Here is a 20412-nt window from a genome sequence, read left to right on the forward strand (position 1 = left end):
TAGCTGCGGGTTTCAAAGCCGGCGGTGTTGTTTAATGGTTTAGATATTTTATAGATCGCTGTGGTTGAATGTACGTAATTGAAAACACACATATACACACAGGTAGTAAACTTGATTTAATGTTTGGTAGTTTTCAATCTGCATCTTTAATGTCAGGTATTTGGTCTTCAAAAGGATACTCATGAACTTTTTTGAATATAAGCAACATGAAAATCTAAAAAAAAAAAAATCCCCCCCCCCCCCCCCCCCCCCCAAGAAATCCACATTTAAAACCTTCCATTACACAACAATATTATAGCATTATAGCAAATCCAATATCCTTTAGATTTGGAAAAATATATGCAGCTCAAGTAAATTGTTGGATTGTTCGGATCCATCTTAATGCAACCCAAATCTGTAGCCTCACATTAAATATATAGTTACAGTATGTGGCTAACAAAACATCTTTTAAAAGCCTTCTACTTTTTCATAAATTAGCACCACATCTTCTGGATAAGCACCAACACAGTTATGTTCACAATAATGAAACGACATTTCACTGTGTTGCAAGAACAGAGAAAAAGATTGCAAGACTCACAGAGAAAAAAAAAACTATTTTCTATAAGGACCCTTTCTCTATTTAGACAGACGATTTGTCTTCAAAAGGTAGTTTGAAAAAACAAAACAAAAAAACAAGATAGATACACACAGTGGAACATGTTCAATTAAAAATGTTTATAAAAAAGTTATTTCCATATCTCCATATAGTTCAATTGCGAAACAAGAGTTACAATAATTTTTCCTGGGTCTTTTGTCAAACTTGATGCGCACTAGTGGAGAAGACTTGTAGTGCAGTCTTTTCATACAGGGAATAAATGTACCAGGGATAATATAATATACACACTTTTCAACCTTCCAAAGAGGTCATATCTTTAAAAAAAAAAAGGTCAAATTAGAAACAGCAGATCAGAATGATCTGAAAAATACATATAATATATATGATTTTTCTCAGTTGTTTTTTTTTCTTTTTAGCAAATAAATTAGAAAAGCTGAAGAGCCACAGTTCTGATGCGCTGACGAGTTTCTCTTGTCAACACAGAGTCTGAATGGCTGTGTGTGTGTGTGTGTGTGTGTGTGTGTGTGTGTGTGTGTGTGTGTGTGTGTGTGTGTGTGTGTGTGTGTGTGTGTGGACCAGTGTAGCAGGAGCCACTGGGAGGCACAGGAGGTCACAGGAAGGCAGTTGTTGGGCCCCTGATTGATGATTAAAAACGAGGAGTGTGTAGAGGTTGGGGGGATCCTGTGTTTTTTAGGCTACCTGGCACGCGCTTGAGTCCCCATGGACCCAGTTGCAGATCTGAGCATATTTCAGGGGTGTTATCCTCACTGCCACGTTGTAATCCTGCTGCGTCCCGTCCCCATTAACATCCACCCACTGGTGACCGGAGAAGACTCCAATGATCTTTCTCTTCCACTTCTTCTTGCCTGGTTCTTTGAGGCGGATGTAGACCCCAGAGCCACTGGAGCCAGGTTTGGCATCGCAGTATTGGTACAACAAATCACTGGATTCCTCAGACACGGAGCAGAACCGGTACACCAAGTTACCAGGTCGGTCATCATCGAAGCCGGAGAAGTGGATCCTCCCAGCAGGAAGCTTCTTGACTGAGGAGATCACACCCAGATCCATGTGCTTGACTTTTGAGGATTTCTTCAGCTCCAGAACAGCATAGTCGTAATCCGCAGCCAGTCCACCTGACACGCCTTTGAACCAACCCTTAGGAACCTGGGTCTTTTTGACTCTTGTCCACCTAAATGATGGTTTCTCAGATTCCACGCTTCGCCTATTCCGGTTCTTCCTACTTTTCCCTTTTCCCCTCCCTTTACCGCCATTCTCATCCTTTTCCTGTCCGTCTTCTTGAGCTGTGTCTCCCTTTCTTCTTCTACCTTTTCGTCGTCCTCCTCTCTCTCTGCCTCCTTTCCCTCGCCTGGATTTCTCCTTCAGAATCCCGACACGTAGTTTCTGCACTCCATCTAGATAATCCTTTCCATCATGGATGCAGTGGGCAGCAGTCAGCACATGTTTAGGGGATACCAGAACCCCAGAACAGCCTGTGGACACCTTCACAGAGCTGGAAAACGGATATTTGGTAGAGAACTGCTTATCAGCGATGGTGAAGCGGGTATCTGTGCCATACACCTCTCGTTTGTGGCGAGAGCTAGACGAGGCATTTCTGGACCATGCAGTCATCTCGTTGAGACCCTGCACAGAAATGGAAGTAAACGTGCGTGTGCCATTTTCGTAGACTGTCTCGTAAGACAAGAACTGCTCCAAGTCTTCCAGGGAAGGTGAAGGAAGGCGACGCTGGCACTCGATCCCACAAGTCCCACTTAGCTCTGGCTGTGGATGAGCTGAGAAGCTTGGGCTGCTGAGAGGCACAGTACGTCTTTTCCTCACCAGAGGAACTTTCCACTGCGGCCAGGTGTACTCATCATCTACAGCAGCTACAGCCACCACAGCCAGCACTGTCACTGGGACCAGGACACAGAAGGGTATGTGGCCCATTGTTAAGTTGGGCCTGGCTCTGAAAAATAAGAACATATGAGGGAATTATTATTATTATTATTATTATTATTATACTTTCTTTAGCCACACATGATACTAATTGTAGCATTGATGGTTGCTCACTCCACTCTTAAAACTCTATGCTAAAATAGCTCAACATCAGTACATCATTTGCCATATATTTATGGCATAAATATATTTATGGCATAGAGGATATATCCTACTGACTTTGATGACATCCTGCCTTTTCCTTTGTCACCTGCTAGCATTACCACAAGCGTGAACTGTTGGATGGATTCCCATAAATCTTGCCCATTTAATCCTTCGCTAACATCAAAACACCAAAAGAACAATTGCCATAAAACTCTCTGCACATATTCGTGGTCCCAACAGGATGTACACTGCTGACTATGGTGACTCTCTTAGTTTTTCTCTAGCAGACACTCACACCATCGTGAGGGTGACACTTAGCCTCCTAGGACCTGGCGTCCACATATGTGGACATTACATTTTGGGTCATTTAGACCAAAATACTAAATCTTGCTCAACAAGGGCCTGATATCCACTTACGAGGACATTATATTGCAACTGTTCTATCGAAATTTCAAATGAATATCCTCATATGTGGCTCTCATTTTTCTCAAAAACAAAAATTAGACCAAAAAAAATCTGGTAATTCTTTGTTTTTATATTCATCAGGTCCCAATCAGCCCAAATATCAAAGGGAAATTAAAAAATGCATGCCATGTAAGAGTTCGGGTCTTAGGAGGTTAAGGTTGGTGTAATCTTTAGTCATCTGTGTTCCCCAGAGGGTGAACCATAAAGATTCTTGCAATGACAAGCTTTTCATGTGGGACCACAAATTTGTCAACATTTCCCCCTTTTCCTGAAATACACTCAACAAAAATATAAACGCAACACCTTTGTTACTGCTCCCATTCCCCATGGGATGGACGTAGAGACCTAAAATTCATTCCAGATACACAATATAACCATCCCTCCCAAACAGTGGTCACAAATCAGTCCAAATGTGTGGTAGTGGGCACATCTGCCATATTGAGATAATCCATCCCACCTCACAGGTGTGCCACATCAGGATGCTGATCTGACATCATGAGTAGTGCACAGGTGTACCTCAGACTGCCCACAACAAAAGGCCACCCTGGAATGTGCAGTTTCTTGCGCTATTGGGGGTCTGGGGACCCAGAACCGGTCAGTATCTGGTGTGACCACCATTTGCCTCATGCAGTGCAACACATCGTCGCATGGAGTCTATCAGATTGTCAATTGTGGCCTGTGGAATGTTGGTCCACTCCACTTCAATGGCTGTGCGAGGTTGTTGGATATTCGTGGGAACTGGTACACGCTGTCGTATACGCCGGTCAAGCACATCCCGAACATGCTCAATGGGTGACATGTCCGGTGAGTATGCTGGCCATGCAAGAACTGGGACATTCTCAGCTGCCATCTGCCCTGAACAATGTGAACCATGATTCATCCGTGAAGCGCACACCTCTCCAACGTGCCAGACGCCATCGAATGTGAGCACTTGCCCACACAAGTCTGTTACGGCGACGAGCTGGAGTCAGGTCAAGACCCCGATGAGGACGACGGGCATGCAGTTGAGCGTCCCTGAGACGGTTTCTGACAGTTTGTGCAGAAATTGTTTGGTTGTGCAAACCAATTGTTCCAGCAGCTGTCTGGGTGGCTGGTCTCAGACGATCTTGGAGGTGAACCTGCTGGATGTGGAGGTCCTGGGCTGGTGTGGTTACACGAGGTCTGCGGTTGTGAGGCCGGTTGGATGTGCTGCCATATTCTCTGAAACGCCTGTGGAGACGGCTTATGGTTGAGAAATGAACATTCAATGCACGGGCGACAGATCTGGTTGACATTCCTGCTGTCAGCATGCCAATTGCACGCTCCCTCATTGCTTGTGGCATCTGTGGCATTTTGCTGTGAGACAAAACTGCACATTCCAGGGTGGCCTTTTGTTGTGGGCAGTCTGAGGTACACCTGTGCACTACTCATGATGTCAGATCAGCATCCTGATGTGGCACACCTGTGAGGTGGGATGGATTATCTCAATATAGCAGATGTGCCCACTACCACACATTTGGACTGATTTGTGACCACGGTTTGGGAGGGATGGTTATATTGTGTATCTGGAATGAATTTTAGGTCTCTACGTCCATCCCATGGGGAATGGGAGCAGTAACAAAGGTGTTGCGTTTATATTTTTGTTGAGTGTATATAAACATTCACGACATGGACACGCTAAAAAAAAAAAAAAAAGAGACCATTAGTCATCCTGATATGACAAATCATAATAATCCTCTAGCTGTAGCCAACAGGTTGTTCCTCTGAGAACTATTGGACAGAATGAATTTTGGTTGGTTCAGACTAAAACACCTCAATATTACGAGATCATTTGCCATGCAATTTTTTTTACATGCCATTGTAGTGCATGGAGGACATATTCCACTGACTAGCGATTCCCTGCTAGTCGTCCTGAGCTTCAACTTAAGAAGGCTGAAACCTATTGGATGGTTTCCCATAAATATTAGTGCAGAGATCCATGGTTCCCAGATGCTTAACCATAATGACACTGGCAATGCCTTGGCTTTTCATGTAGGACTACAAACTGTCAAAATTTCCCATTTATTAATTGTAATATCTAAACATCCACAACATGAATTAGCATAACAATTTAAAGTTGGTGGTTCCCCAAATTATGAACCACAATAACTTTGGTCACCCCAAGGTTCATGTTTGTGGTTTTGAAGTGAAATGTTTCAACACCTTTTGTACTGTTTGCCAGGGATTTTTTTCCCCAGACACTAATAATTAAGTATGTTCAGAATATAGGAACACTCTGATTTCCCTGGAATGAAAAGGTCCAATGTTAAGACCCCTGGATCACAATATGCACAGTCCCAATACAGCCACAGGGAGGCAATATAGCCCAAAACATTAGAGATGTCCAACAGACTTGCAGTTCTGCAGCACTACAGTTGGCTGTACAGCAGTGTGACAGCACATCACACTTATGTATTTAAATGCTTGCCAAAAATGGTTGCAAATTGGTGCAGTTTTATTTTTATTAGAAGCAATGGCACTCAGTTTAAAGTAGTCTTGTGCTCCTCAGACATGTCTCTGGAGCTGTTACATTAGCTGTGTGGTTGAAAGATTTATATCCTCTGAATCTTGCTGGAGGCTGCGGGGAGAGAAAAGGATAAGATGAACCCTGATCCTCCGAATGGGCTGAGACATTGGCTTGGAGGTTCGCCACAATGGTTAACCTTCTCTTTCTGTAATGACAGTATCTGGTTTCCTTAGCTGCACTCGACTCTTTGCATGCACACGAATGACATCAAACACTGAGACTGTGCAGTCTGCACACAGCCTGCTGGCTCGTGCTTCTACTGTACGACTGTGACGTTGCCAACAGCCCTGATAAACCTAAAAAGAAAATTACAATTTGTGTGCGTTTTAATAGATTCAGCAGACCGTCACTTCACTGCAGAGCAGTTTCGTCAGCGTGGCTGTGGCGATGAAGTCACACGTATGCAAGGAGAGAGAATGATTTGGCACAAAAGTGCAAATCCAAAAGTTAATTTTAAACAGAAGTCAGGGGTGAAAATATACAGGGTTGAAACTGAGTATGACAGACCAGCTGGAACACAAACCTTTAAGATGGGGCAAGGGAGGTGGGGGGTTCCAAAGACACACTGCCTTTCAATTAGATGCTGATGTGTTGTGAAAAAGGCATGCTGCCTGGTTTGGTACAGTTCCCAGGAGACTCAGCTGAGACAGAGAACCTCACTGGTCAAGGAGTCAACCCTCCAGCTGATAAACTTGTCATTAAGCACACTGTCCTTCAAGTAAGTATAACTGTAGTTGGGACTTTTTGGCTTCAGCTTACCATAAATCTTCTAATAAAACTTACCCATTGGCCATCATTTAGCCACCCTACAACAGACAGCAATAAACTACAAGCCCACAAGAGCTGTAAAACTCTCTCAATAAATGAGAAGACAAAAATGACGTTTAGTTTTGTGTTTAACTTCACACTCTTGCTGCCAGACTCAGACACAAACACACAATCTAGGAGAAAGCCTGCAATTATTCGACAGAGAGTGGAAACTGATATGCTGCCATGGTGGCTCTCGGTCTTAGCAGAAGGCCCTCATTTCAGGCTGTGCCCTCTTCCTCCCTCCATGGAAGAAGTCACAGGAAAGTATCGGGGGCGCCCGGGAGATAAACGTCACCAAGGGGTGGCGCTGTGGCACAATGGTGTATAATGAAATCAGTAAGCGTTAGCATTCACTGAAGCCTTTTTTCTTAATATTAGATCCACTTCTGTCAGTCAGGTGGTAAAGAGATAAAAGATTCAGAAATCTGACAAAAATCTGACATTTTTACGTTGATTAAAAATATCAAAGTAAAAATGTGAGGCGTGTGTTTTCATTGGCAACACTAAAATGTAAATAAATCTACAATTAAATCCCATATTTAGCACATATTCAGTAATTCCACATCTGCATCACCTGTACGTGGAGAGTAAATTGACAACGTGTCTATTTAAGAATGCACTGAAAGTATTTCAGTGTGCCCTAAGGGAATAACATCGCACAACAATAGTAATTATACTCAAAATTACTGAAGCCCGTGTGTGTGTTTGTGTTTGCACTCTAATCCAATTAAATCAACTTTTAAAACATCAACAGGTCGGAGTAAAACGAAAAGAAAATCTATTAAAAATGTAAATAAGTTTTAAAGAAAGAAAGAAAGAAAGAAAGAAAGAAAGAAAGAAAGAAAGAAAGAAAGAAAGAAAGAAAGAGACTGAATAAAGTCAGTCATTCCCCGCGTTCCCCATCGGGACACAATAATAATGGGTAAGTGTGCACAATAGCGCTTCCTACCTGCTCGCATTCGATTGATGGATCTGCCAAATCCGCAACGTTATTGTTTGTTTTCCCAGGACCTACACAAATGAACTGGAAAACAAACGGGACTTCACTGCATCCCAGACCTTCTGCTATCAGCAGGGCGATGGCTGCCTTCTCCTCATTGCTCCTTCAAAGAGGCTGAGAGACAAGTCGCTCCGCTCACACTGCACTTGATGCTGAGGAGGGAGGGAGGGAAGGAGGTGGGAAGGGAGGACTGAGGAGGGAGGAAGGGAGGCAAGGGGGGAAAATGTGAAAGGGACTTCTTTTTTTTTCACTTGTGACAAAAGCTGTTCACATATGGGTGGGACCAGACCTTGCGATCTAACTAAAAGGCTGAATCGGGAGTGTCAGTGGTCTATTCACCAGCAAACCCGGTCTGCGTGGAGGAGGTGGAGGAGGGGAAAAATAAAAATGAAACGCACCTCAGTCTGTAGAACTGTGGAGGAATTAATTCAAGCGGTCGCTACAGAGTGTGGGGCGTTTCTGTTGTGGTGCGTGTGAGTCTCCACATCTGCAGCGCTCTTATTCTACAGCGTGAGGTGTAAACGCCACAAAAATATCATAAGCAGCTGCTATTAACATGTTTTTTTCCTTCTTCACCTTAATATATCAAACATATTCACCGATTACCGATATAGTTTTATACTTTTTGACCCTTCAAATCAAATTCCACACCTTTTGATTTAGTGAGGCCACTGTTGTTGTGACTATATAAATTAAACTGAACAGAGCTGGATAGATTTGTTACCCCTTAAAAGGTCCATCTGTTACTTATATTTAAGTTAATTCTGTCCTCTAAGCATCTAATCTTTGAGATTTGAGGTTCCAACTCAGGTATGGGACTCTTATTATCTATCAGTGACTCCATTTATTTACGTTTAAGTACACAAAAAGATACACATATGTGTGCAGGAAGCCATAAAGCTTGACACTTTACTTCTATATTTCGTCCATGCTTTTTCTTCCATGTAATTCATGAGGTACTTTGGTAAATATGGATGCTGACGACCTCACTCTGCTGGTTGATTTGGCAGGCTCGTCTGCTGCCTTCATTATGCAGCAACCCACTCAAATAACTCTGCTTGTTTAGTCTTTGCATTATACAATCTGGAAACCAAACGGGACAAAATGAGAGGAGGTCTCAACGCCACTGTGACTATATGGTTGAAGTCTCAATGAGCCAAGAAAAATATGTGTGTAATGAGAGGGAGAGAGAGAAAGAGGACGGATTGGAGGGGAGAGTGATGATACGCATGTGGCTCAGGAGGGAGTGCAGGGAGTGCAGCATGCCATTAGGGACAGAGAGTGATCTTTGAGTAAGCTCCGCTGTCACTCACTCTGATGTACAGCAGGAGCTTTCAGTCTTCTTCTACTGGTTATAGAATTACACCTGCTCCTGAAACTGGAAGCAGAGGAGACTTGGGTGGCCCACAACACCTGACAATGTTAATGATCATGATGGGTGTTTGTCTCTGGTGGTGGTGATCACACACGTGTGTACAACTACAAAGCCTTATGTTTTCCAAGCAGGATGCACAGCAATAGTTGTATTAACCATGCCCGTGGTATCTGGGTGTGGTCCTCACTTCTCTTTCAGACTCCGTAGCTACATTTTGAGAGAAGTCAAGTCAAGTCAAGTCAAGTCAAGTTTATTTATAAAGCACATTTAAAAACAACCGAGGCTGACCAAAGTGCTGTACAATAAAATACAAATATAAAAATACAATAAAACACAAGTACATAAAACACCTCACTGATAAAACAATAAATTAAAACAATAAGTTAAACCTTGCTAAAAGCCAATGAGAAGAGGTGAGTTTTAAGAGCAGTTTTAAAAGTTCCAAGGCTTGTGGAGAATCTGATGTGAGGAGGTAAACTGTTCCACAGTCTGGGTGCAGCCACAGCAAAAGCCCTCTCTCCCCTAGTCTTTAGTCTGTACCTGGGAACATCTAAAAGCATCAGGTCTGCTGACCTCAAAGATCTCCTGGGGCGGTAAATGCTAAGAAGCTCTGCCAGGTAAGGAGGTGCAGTACCGTTAAGAACCTTAAAAACCAGCAGTAAAATTTTAAAATCAATCCTAAAAGCAACTGGGAGCCAGTGGAGAGAGCAGAGGACCGGAGTGATGTGGTCTCTCTTTTTGGAACCGAGAAGAGATTGATCCACTGGCCAGTGACTCCTACAGTTCCACAATGATTTTGCATAGTCATGCTCACGCCCAGCATATTAAGTTAAGCAGAAGGCTGCACAGACAGTGGAAAAACATAGTGCATGTGACATCACTCAAGAGGAACTTTTTTTTTAACGGTTAAGTTGGGTTACCGCTCATCATCTCTCTCAGATCACTGAAGCCACAGTATGTAAATCATTTTGGTAATTAGCTGGGAGGAGCAGTAAAATGAGACATGAAAAAAGGAAGAATTTGGATTTTGAGAAAAAAATAGTACAAAAAAAAATGAATCAGAGAATTCTTGTGCTCATGAAGGATACTGTCAGTTTCTATAAATCTTGTATGTTGTTGGTTATTCTGTGTCTCTCTCTATTTTAACCTTATCAAGGGTGTTCCCGGTGACCCTGGTTTGGCAAGTGGTGGATGAATGAATGGATGGAAAATTTTATTTGTTCACATTTGCATCCTTTAATCTGCTTTAATCAGCCTACAAATTGAAAATTTGTATTATAAAAAGAGAGTAAGACCGATGCAATGGGACTGCATGGCTGTGCAGCCGATGCCTCTGAGTGTCAGTTTTCTCAGCATCGTCTCACATACCAAAGACGTGCACGTTAAGTGATTCTAAATGGGTTTAGAGTTTGATCATGGTCTGATTTCTGGCCGGGCACCCTGCTCAGGATTTTATCCATTGTCAGCTTGGATAGGCTCCAGCCCCTCACTACCCTGTCCAGGATAAGACAAGGTATAGTTAATAAATGTGAAATACATGAAACACAGGAATTTTGAACCCCAAACTGATCATCTGCAACACAGCATACACTTAAAACGTGACAGGCTGTCAGAAGGCTCAAAGGTTGAATGGTCAGAAAAGTGACTTTGCACTCTCACCCACCGACCTGCCCCAAAGTGCATCTCAACACAAACTGTTTCTAAAAATTAGTCACAGGCAAATATTTATGTGTCAGTCCACACAGAGTCTGGTTGAATGGTCAAGGTGAAATGTGGTTGACTCTTTAGTAACTAAAAGTGGCTGGCAGCAGTTTCCACTGGGTGTTGTGGAAGTAAAGTTCAGCTATGGCAAAATGCTTTTCGGTATCAGATGTGATGTAAATGTGGGCTTACAATAGCAAAGTGTGCACACTGCACAAATATTTGCTCAACTCATATTTCAAACAACCATCCTTGCTTGCATGAGGCAGATGTTAGTACAGGTGCAAATGTTAAACTATAATGCTTCTTTTTTTTCCCTTATGAGGCTTGTTCATGTAAGTGGCCCCACTTCGTCAAACTGGACAAACTTGTAATGAACTGCTTCTCTCAGACTGATGATTCAATTCAGGTTTATTTATATAGCTGCAAATTAGAAAAACAGTCACCTCAGGGTGCTTTATATTGTGAGGTAAACACCCTACTGTATTCTGGAGAAAAATCCCAAGAATCAAACAACCCCCTATAAGCAAGCGCTTTGTGATGGTGGGAAGGCAAAACTCCCTTTTAGCAGGAAGAACGAGGCTCGTCTGCTCAGGCTGGTTGGGGGTTGAGGGGAAAGACAAGAAGAGAAAAGAAAAGGAAAAAAATGAAGAGGGAGAAAGGTCAAAACACAGACTAAAGGAGAGAAAGGACAAATATAATGACATGCTGCAATGGTGTATAAACATGTGGGAGTGAAAAGAGGTGAGTGGAGACTAAGTGCTCAGTGCCTGACAGTGCATCCACGTGAAGTCACGCAGCAGTCTGAGCCAATAGCAGTGTAACTAAGGGATGGTTTGAGGTCACCTGATCCAGCTCTAACTATAAGCTTTATCAAAAAAGAAAGTTTTAAGCCTAATCTTAAAAGTAAAGAGGCTTTCTCTCTGTAGAATCCAAACTGGGAGCTGGTTCCACAGTAGAGACGTTTGATAACAGAAGACTCTGCTACTTTTAAATACCCTAGGAGCCACAAGTAAGCCTGCAGACTGAGAGTGATGTGCTCTATTGGGCTCACACAGTACTATAAGGTCTTTAAGATAAGATGGAGCCTCATTATTTATGTAGTTTTTTCTTTTGAGATTGCCTAAGGAAAGCATATATTAAGTAAAAAGTGCTTGACCTAGCACAGAGCCCTGTGGTACTCTCTGACCAACTTTCATGTGTGAAGAAGACGCATCATTTACATGAACAAACTGGAGTCTATCAGATAGGTATGATTCAAAGAATTGCACTGCATTTCCTTTGATAGTAACAGTGTGTTCTGCTCTCTGCAGTAATATGATCGGCAGCACTGAATACTGCAATGAGATTCAACAGGACAAGCACACAGATGAGTCTACCATCAGAGGCCATAGGAAGGTTATTCCTAAGCTTTACCAATGCTGTTTCTGTGCTATGATGAAACCGTATTGAAACACATCAAGTAGGCAATTCATCTACACATGATCATTCAGCTGTTTTAAAACAGCTCTTTCAAGAGTTTTTGAAATAAGTGGAAGGTTGGAAATTGGCCTATAATTAGCTAAGACAGCCGGACCAGGTTTTCATATCTGACTACAGAATATTGGAGTTTACAGCAAATTAGAGCGCTGTGCCCTTTGCACCACAAAATGAAACCTATCTGTTCATGAATTTGCTTGTGGATTATGTTAGCAGCAGAAAAGCTAGTGAAAGCCACAGTTTCTAAAGAACTCCTCCTAGGTGCCACTTAAGAACAAATCTGTTTGTAGAACTGCATCTTGCATAATTATAATTGTGTATTTGGGAGGCCGCTCAACACCATAACAAACTGGGACCGCTGTTATTGTAATCTGAACACAGGAAGACAAAGACACACAGAAAATGTTCCTGTTTTCAGTAAAAGTCAAGGTCAAAGGTCAAAGAAGATCAAGGAAAAACACTCACACACACAGAGAGAGAGTTAGAGCTTTATGTACCCTGTTCTGTATCTTCCAAACAGAAAAGCAGGGAGTGATATTCCTGGTCAGGGCTGCACTGTGGGGACAGAGGTTCTTTTGTGTTGTGTGTCACACCCTGACAGGAAGTACTCTCTTTGCACTTGGACTACTAGATGGGTTCTTAGTGGTGTGCCTGAGCGCTCAGGATCAGACATTACAAACCTCTGCAGCAGTAAACCAGTATATGGGTGCGGTTCTTAAAGTTGTACACAAAGTTTTGTGGAGACATTCCTTCTTATTGACTTTGATCCCTGAGCAAATATTTACCTTTATTCATACACAGTAATTTAAGAGACTGCCAGTGATTTCCTGCTCTTAGTGACTTATTGTCTTGAAGAGATAAAACAAAAGCAGCACAAAGATTTGTTTCCTGTCCAAACAAAGCAGTCTGAAAGCTTGAAATGCTGGAAACTGCAGTTCCTCCAGTGGCCACTTGAGGCTGGATCCAAAATTGGGTAAATCCTCATAGACTCCCATGTTAACATACCAAGCTTCAGTGTTGAAATGAAAACATTAGCAGTCTGATGTATAAAACTATTTTTGCCCTTCATAAAAATCTGCAGGATGACCTATCACCTGTTTGCATTGTCTTAAAGCTTAAGGTTTGGCTGTCTTGATTGACAGGTTAATGCAAGTTAGATAACCCTGTCTGGCCTCCAGTTTTTTTCATTGAATAATAATTTTTGCCATAGTTTTAACCAACAGCAAGATAATGGTAACTAAAAAGTATGATGAGAGACGCTTTTGTCAGTGAATAAAAACGAGATAAAAAATATTCTGAAGAGACGAGAGCCAATCAGAACAAATTAAGTTGTGTAGAAAGGCGGGACGAGTTTGGAAGCGTTCCAGTCAAAAGTAATTTCTTGTCAGTAAGGAGAGACACGCACATTTGATCATTTATTTATTGAATAATTTGGGAAACAGTACAAGTAGTTCCCTGTTTCTCAAGAAAATGCAACAAAATATCAAGGCTCGGGAGGAAGACAAGAGTAGACATATTTTGCATGGATGCCAATGAAAATAAGACTTTGTAAACCGCGTGGAGCAACTCTCACCTGTAACAACACAACTAACTTTCATACTTTGTATGAGTGCATCAATTTTAGATTTTAACCTTATAATGATTAGCTGACTAAAACTAGACTAAAATTAAAAGAATTTTGATGACTAAATTTTGACTAAAACTAAATGACTGAATCAAAATTTGATGTCAATATTTACACTGCTGCCCCGAACTGAACCCAATTTGTATTGACAACTTTTGCAGCATTTACTCAGAGTTTATAGATACAGTTTGCTAACCAAGCTTGCTAGCATTAGCCGACAAATCCTCACCTCACCCTTTCATCTAAATATGTATCTTCTGGTTCCGGAAAAGACAGCGGATGTGGCCAAAATGCCAACACTGAAGATTCAAAATGTGGACTCCAGAAACCAGTGAGCAGAGATGAGAAGTAATGAAATACTAATACTTTGTTACTATACTTAAGTAGAATTTTCAGGTATCTGTACTTTTTTCTGACAACTTTTTACTTTTACTTCTTACATTTTCACACATTTTTAAAACAGGCGTGTTACTTTAGATTTGACAGTATCATTTATAGCGTTTATACCACGGGTTTAAAATTGGGGCCGATTGTAGGAGCCAGTGCAGGTGTCCGTAAGTTGCGGCTGCGGTACTTTAGAATCTAGCCAGTGCTACCCAAGATGAGGAAGCATAAAGGGAGTGACGTTCTTTTAAGTGTCATGTTTTTTCAAATGCGGCTTTCCATCAGCTCAGCAAACATCAGCAAACACGGAAAATGTTCGTGTTTGCTGATGTTTGCTAGCTTAAAATTCATTTTGAGGGAGATGGAGAAAGATAAGAAAGACCAGAGAGGAAGAAGAGAGGTTAGATTTAAAGGTAAGGACTGCGCAGTGACACTTGATAAAGTTTACATGTGATGTCATCATTTTAATTACATATTGGATTTGAATATGATGTGTTTTGATAAATTAGATATTTTCATATTGTGAAACTTCCTGCAAAACAAACTAAGCTAACCTAATTTTGTGTTATTCAAATGTTTAATGAAAATATCGCTTTGTCCAGGATAGACACAGTTTGCAGTACTGTGGTGGATTTGCAGTAAAGCACTGTGTTGCACAGTGGCTGTGGTACTCATGGTCAGAGTTAGGTTACATCAGGTGTAGCAGCAATGAATCTGCATTTCAGCTTGATGCTAAGATTCAGTCCCTTAATTCCAATTGATATCAAGTCCATACTGCTGAGTACAAAGATAGTATAAACAGTATAGTGCCAGTGTAGGAGACAGAAAAAAAAAAGCCAAGATAGCTTGTGAAGCATTTGATAACATCTTGTTGAATTCAGTTGTGTAAATCCACAAAGAGCAACAGGTCACCATTAGAAATTATTGTTACTGAATTGTGATTCTTTTCCCTAAGCTGAGCCACTATGACAGATCTTTAGGTTCCCCCACCTTCTAAATCCCACTGACTCATGTACTAATATTGCTTTATTATTATATTAATCCAGCCTGTACTTTTTCACTTTTACTTAAGTAAAGAAAGTCTGTACTTCTGCCAGTGAGTGATGCACATTGGCTTCCTCCATATTTCACAGAGAACTTTGTTGCCCTTTTTGCTGTATATAGCGGCACACATTAAAGGTGCCCTACTCCTCCACGTAAACCACACTAATAAACAAACTCACTGACCCACAGTTCACTTCCACAGCTTTTATTTTGACAACTGAACGCCCTTTTAGCACTGCAGCAGAGTAAACAGACCACCATTGATCTGATAGGGTTCGCTGCCTGACTGACTGCCTCTCTCTCTCTTTCACACACACATGAAAACGCTAATACTGTATACATGTATAGTAACAGGTCAGTTAGTCAAAGGTCTCTCTTAGATCTCCATTCAGTTTATAACCTTTTTAATAGTAAATATTTGGATAAATGGTCAGCCCGCTTTCAGAGTCCAGACTGTACACGTTGAAAGGCTCAGTGCAGTCGCACGTGCTCCTTTAAATATCGTGCAAATGAACAGGCAGCTGCAGTTTTACTGCAAACTTGTGAAGGCAGGTCACATACTATACAGCTCACTCTTTCATATTGTTGTCACAAAAGAATTTGTAATGCTATTTTTCAGCGAGTCTGGAAGTCTTTGCTCATTTTATTGTTTTCACAAATATCATCGATTCTTTTACTCTTGGTCTAATGCCAGGGTACTGATTTTGTGAGCTGTAATGGATGCTGTAAAGAAGAAGAAGAAGACAAATCACAAAGAACATGAATGTTTGCACCAGACTGTGTGACAAACTGTGTTTTGTTTGCACCAAGAACCACAACCTGTCAACCTGACGATGGCATGAGAGGAAGTCAGGGCAAAACAAGAACCGCTGCCAATGATCTTTGTATTGCATTTCTTTTTGGTTCGTCCGGTTTGCGTTGAGTGATTTTTCAGAATGACAGATTGGTTTTGCCTCTGTTAGTCTGCCCAGTTCCCAGATTGACAACAAAACCGCACTAATTTTTTTCTCAAAGACATTAAGGACATTTAGATCTGCAGTCTTGTCATTAGCATCTGTGCCAGGAGTGTTGCTGTGTGTGGCCTCACATTTGTACTGACTGCTCATAATCTGTTCCTGCAGAAAGAAAAAAAGAAGAAGAAAAAAGTCCATGGCATGCCTGAAACATCCAATTTGAATGTCCTTAATCCCCTCTCCACTGAAAAAAAATCAAATGTGCCCTGAGGGTAGGAAACAGAGCTCCTTTTGCTTTTTGCATAGTATTTGGACACTTGAGGTTTCCAGCTGTGACTGATGATCTTGTAATTTGTGCTCCTGTGCAGTCATGGTTAGTTCGTCAGCCCCAAAGAGCATGAACAGAATCGCATTTAAGGTTCCAAGTCTCCTTTGAAAAGGGCAACCAAAAATAGGGCGGTGCTTTTACTGACCTCTCTTGCACGGTTACCTCACAGAGATGATGGACTTTCAGCCCCTTCAGACAGGCAAGTTTAAGAAAACTTCTTTAGAAATGACTTCAGTCCTTATCCACAGTGTCAATACACAGAGTACAGCTGAGAAATCTGAACTCACAAAGAGGAAGTAAAACAAATACAAACAGAAACCTTATCTCCTATTGTTATAGCGTGTATGAAAAACGTGGACTAGGCTTTATAGTTTTCACAAAATGTTGGCTTGAAATCACTCACCTACACTGTGCAATAACCTTGACAGCAAACATATATTTTGCAGATTATAGTGCATCACCAGTGAAGATTATTTGGCAGCACGGGGGAAAATGGAACCAACAATTCATGCTTGTTGTTGAGCTGAGGGTAACAGATCTGTGACGCGTCCCGCTCGGATGAAGCTGTTTAGACATGCAGAGACAAACAAGGCGAGATGTGAAGTTTATCTCTGACAGACCTCTTGTTAAGAGAAGAGATTTGGACTGAGGAGGTGTTTTCATTTCCCAACACACTGCCAGAGATTGAGACATTTGAGAGGCAGGAGAAAACAGGCAGAAAAAGGTATTTGTGTTGCAGATTGGGGCTATTATTATTCAGAAGGACCGATCTGATCAAAGAAGGACCCATTCATAGCTTCGGATGTGAAAGTGTGCTGGTAAAGTCTACCTAACAACTAAAATAAACTGGAGTGTTTTTTGTCATTGAATACATTGCTGTGGCATGCAAGGTTTAAAGAAGACAGACTCTCACAAAGGGAAGGTTTAGAGTGTTAACACTGTCATTTTTCAAAATTTTAAAAGCCATTGTTATTCCTCTGAGTAGTTGCTTAGCACAAATGAAGACAATCAGTCTTTGCCACCAGTGCAGGACAAGGCTATGAGAAGATAGGAAAGCAATTTTAGTCGAAATAACTGTTACCAGGGAAAGATGAAGGAACATCTGGAAGTCCAAGGAAATTTTTCCTGACAACAGCTTGGTAGATTTTCTAGAAAGGGGAATCAAACCCCTTTTTGATTGCAAAGCACCTTCTGGACGATTTAGTAGCCCTTTAAATGATGGTGCATTAATCTGCTGTGCAGCCACACCTGCACAAATATGATGCTCATGGAAGAGTGACCAGTACACAGCTTTTCCTGTATCCTTAGACATTTGCATCTTAAAGAGACAGTTGTATATTGAAAAGTTCTTTTCATTGTTGAAGTTAGAATAGGACATTTTTAGTTACGGTGAGCAAAGGTATGAAAACTTCTATGGAACACTTCTAACTGTTTGGCAGAGGATGGGTTTATAGAAGCCAGTATAATTCGGGATATTTGAAGAGAAGAAGTAAATTGGATCAATTCTGTAATCCAATATCATGTAATTAAAAAAAAAAAAAGAGGGTTAAAAATGAAAAGAGGTTTTACAGCAACATAATGATCCTAAAACAACTCAAAAGCCTACATCGCATGATCCCAGAAGGCACAGTCTGGCTTTACACGGTCAAGTAAAATATGCATGTTTATATTTATCCCTCTTTAAAATTTACTCAACCAATGATGCCCAGAATTTCCATGTCACTGTATATGCACTTTTTAAAACACTTTATAAAAAGTGCAAACGGGATCTTGTTTCCATCCAAGGAGTCAGACTTTCTTGTAATCTTTTGAAGTTGAGAAATGTTTCTGAGGACTACTTAAAGAAATTAAAAGAAAGCTTGCCTAAGACAGTTCAATATGTGTTGAAGAATAAAGCTGATGTTACAAAATATTGACTTTCAAGCTTGTTAGAATTCTACAAACTCAAAGGAAGGGGTTGTTGAAGTCTTTTGCACATTACTGTAAATATGCAATGATATGCAAATACCTTCAGAGTAAGAAAGAAAATAGGGGAATTAGAAAAGATTTTTTATGTTGATGGAAGGAGACTCGGACATTATGCAGGAACAAAAAGGTTATATAAACACACCGTGTGAGTAGTGTAACGCACTAATCTCTGCTGTCTTTCCTGGAGAATAAAGGGGGTTTTGTTGAAATGCATGATGGATCTTTGGATCATTCTGTCCAATCCCATTTAGCAGTTTGACTCTTGAGCTGGAGCTTCATTTGCTTCTGTTCACTTGTTTATGAGAAACATTGGCCTCGCTTCTGCATGCCTGTTTTAAATCCTGCAGTCACACTGAGTTCAATAGTACTCCTCGTTTTATTAGTGTGAAATGATCAGGACCCACACAGCAATCGAGTGTCAATCTGAGTGCCTTTATTTTTAAGTACAGTGTTTCCTAGCGCTTCTGCACGGTACATGTTCAACTGGGAAGCCAGCTTTCCAGCTCCTTCCCACACCACACACACTCTGACTCCAGACACTAAAAAGGGCAGAGTTCATTTGTTGTAATCCCTCTTACCTGTCCCCTCTGTCCTCCCCGCACAGCCCTATGAGCTTACCATACCCCCCTCCATTGCAGCAGAACCAAAGACCACACCCTTGCCACAGTCAGTAAAGTCATTATTAAGGAGGCAAAACCCTATTCACATGTTCCTGCATGCAAACACACACACATACAGACAGAAACACACAGAGAGAGCCAGAGTGTGCCAGAAACAGTCTCTGTTTAGCAGTGGTTTGTTAGAAATTGTAAAATGCAATAATCTAAATTTTCAGCAGAAAATGTTCTCACCCTGCAAGACATTTTTATTTCAACTTCTTAAACAAACACACAAGGCACAGCATCAGGTTAAGCTGTTATAAAAAAAAGGAAGTCGTTACAGGGTTTAAAAAGTAAAGCATATGCAAAAGTGCAATACTACTTAGTTCTGCCTGCCAAAATCCAAAAAAGGAAATAAAATAAGGAACAAGTCACCTACTTGTTAGATAACTAAATGTTGCATTTAAAAATGCATGTAAATGGATATTAAAACGAAATGTAGGTATTAATAAATCAATATGTTGTGAATAAAAAATTATTATTATTTTTATCTCTGTATCTAATTTGCAACTGTATCCATTGAGTTGTCTATTGTTTGTAATATTTGTGTGCTTTCCAATTTATGTATTTTTTATTTATCAAATTGTCGTTTTAAATCCATACATTTTTTAGTTTGTTTTCTTATAGACATTAAACATTTGGAGTAGCAAGTGATCAAATTAGCATCTGATATGGGTGATAGCAAGCATGCTAAGTAGCATTTACACTCATTGGCCACTTTGTTAGGTACACCTATTCAATTGCTTGTTTTATGCAAATATCTAATAAGCCATTCACATTGCAGCATCTCAATGCACATGGTCAAGGCGACCTGCTTGAGGTTAAACTGAGCATGAACATAAAGGACAACAGTAATATAAGTGAATCTGGTTGGTTGTTCTTGGCAAATGGGCTGGTCTGAGTACTTCAGAAACTGCAGATCACACAACCATCTCTAGGGCTTAGAGAGAATAGCCTGAAAGGACAGAAAATATCCAGTGAGCAGTGTTTCACTGAGAGAAAATGCCTTGCAGATGCCAGAGGTAAGGGTAGAATAGCCAGACTTCTTTGAGCTGAGAGAGACAGCAATAACTCAAATAACCACTTGTTACAACATACGTACGTAGAAGGTCACCTCTGAATGTGTAAGATGTCAAACAATGCCAACCCTGCAGCAAAAGACCACACTGGGTGCCACTTCCGTCAGCTATGAACAGGAAACTGAAGCTACAATTCACACAGACTCAGCAAAAGTGGGCAATAGAAGATGATGTTGGATTTATGTTTTCTGGTCTGATGAATCAGAATCAGAATCAGAATCAGAATACTTTATTGATCCCTGGGGGAAATTATTTTTTGTTACAGTCTCGATTCCTGTTGTGACATTTGGAAGTGTAAAAAACAGG

General features: G+C 41.0%; 1 protein-coding gene across 1 annotated transcript; it reads right to left on the reverse strand.

The window, feature by feature from the left end:
* Window positions 1-101: 101 nt before the first annotated feature.
* Window positions 102-7759, reverse strand: prss35 (serine protease 35). Its single transcript, XM_004541647.3, has 2 exons — window positions 7462-7759; window positions 102-2558 (listed from the first exon to the last, which is right to left on the reverse strand). The coding sequence occupies exon 2, from the start codon at window positions 2537-2539 to the stop codon at window positions 1286-1288; it is 1254 nt and encodes a 417-aa protein (XP_004541704.1). The 5' UTR covers window positions 2540-2558; window positions 7462-7759; the 3' UTR covers window positions 102-1285.
* Window positions 7760-20412: the final 12653 nt, after the last annotated feature.

Source organism: Maylandia zebra, linkage group LG11, assembly GCF_041146795.1.
Source record: "Maylandia zebra isolate NMK-2024a linkage group LG11, Mzebra_GT3a, whole genome shotgun sequence".
In the NCBI taxonomy this organism is placed as follows: Eukaryota; Metazoa; Chordata; class Actinopteri; order Cichliformes; family Cichlidae; genus Maylandia; species Maylandia zebra.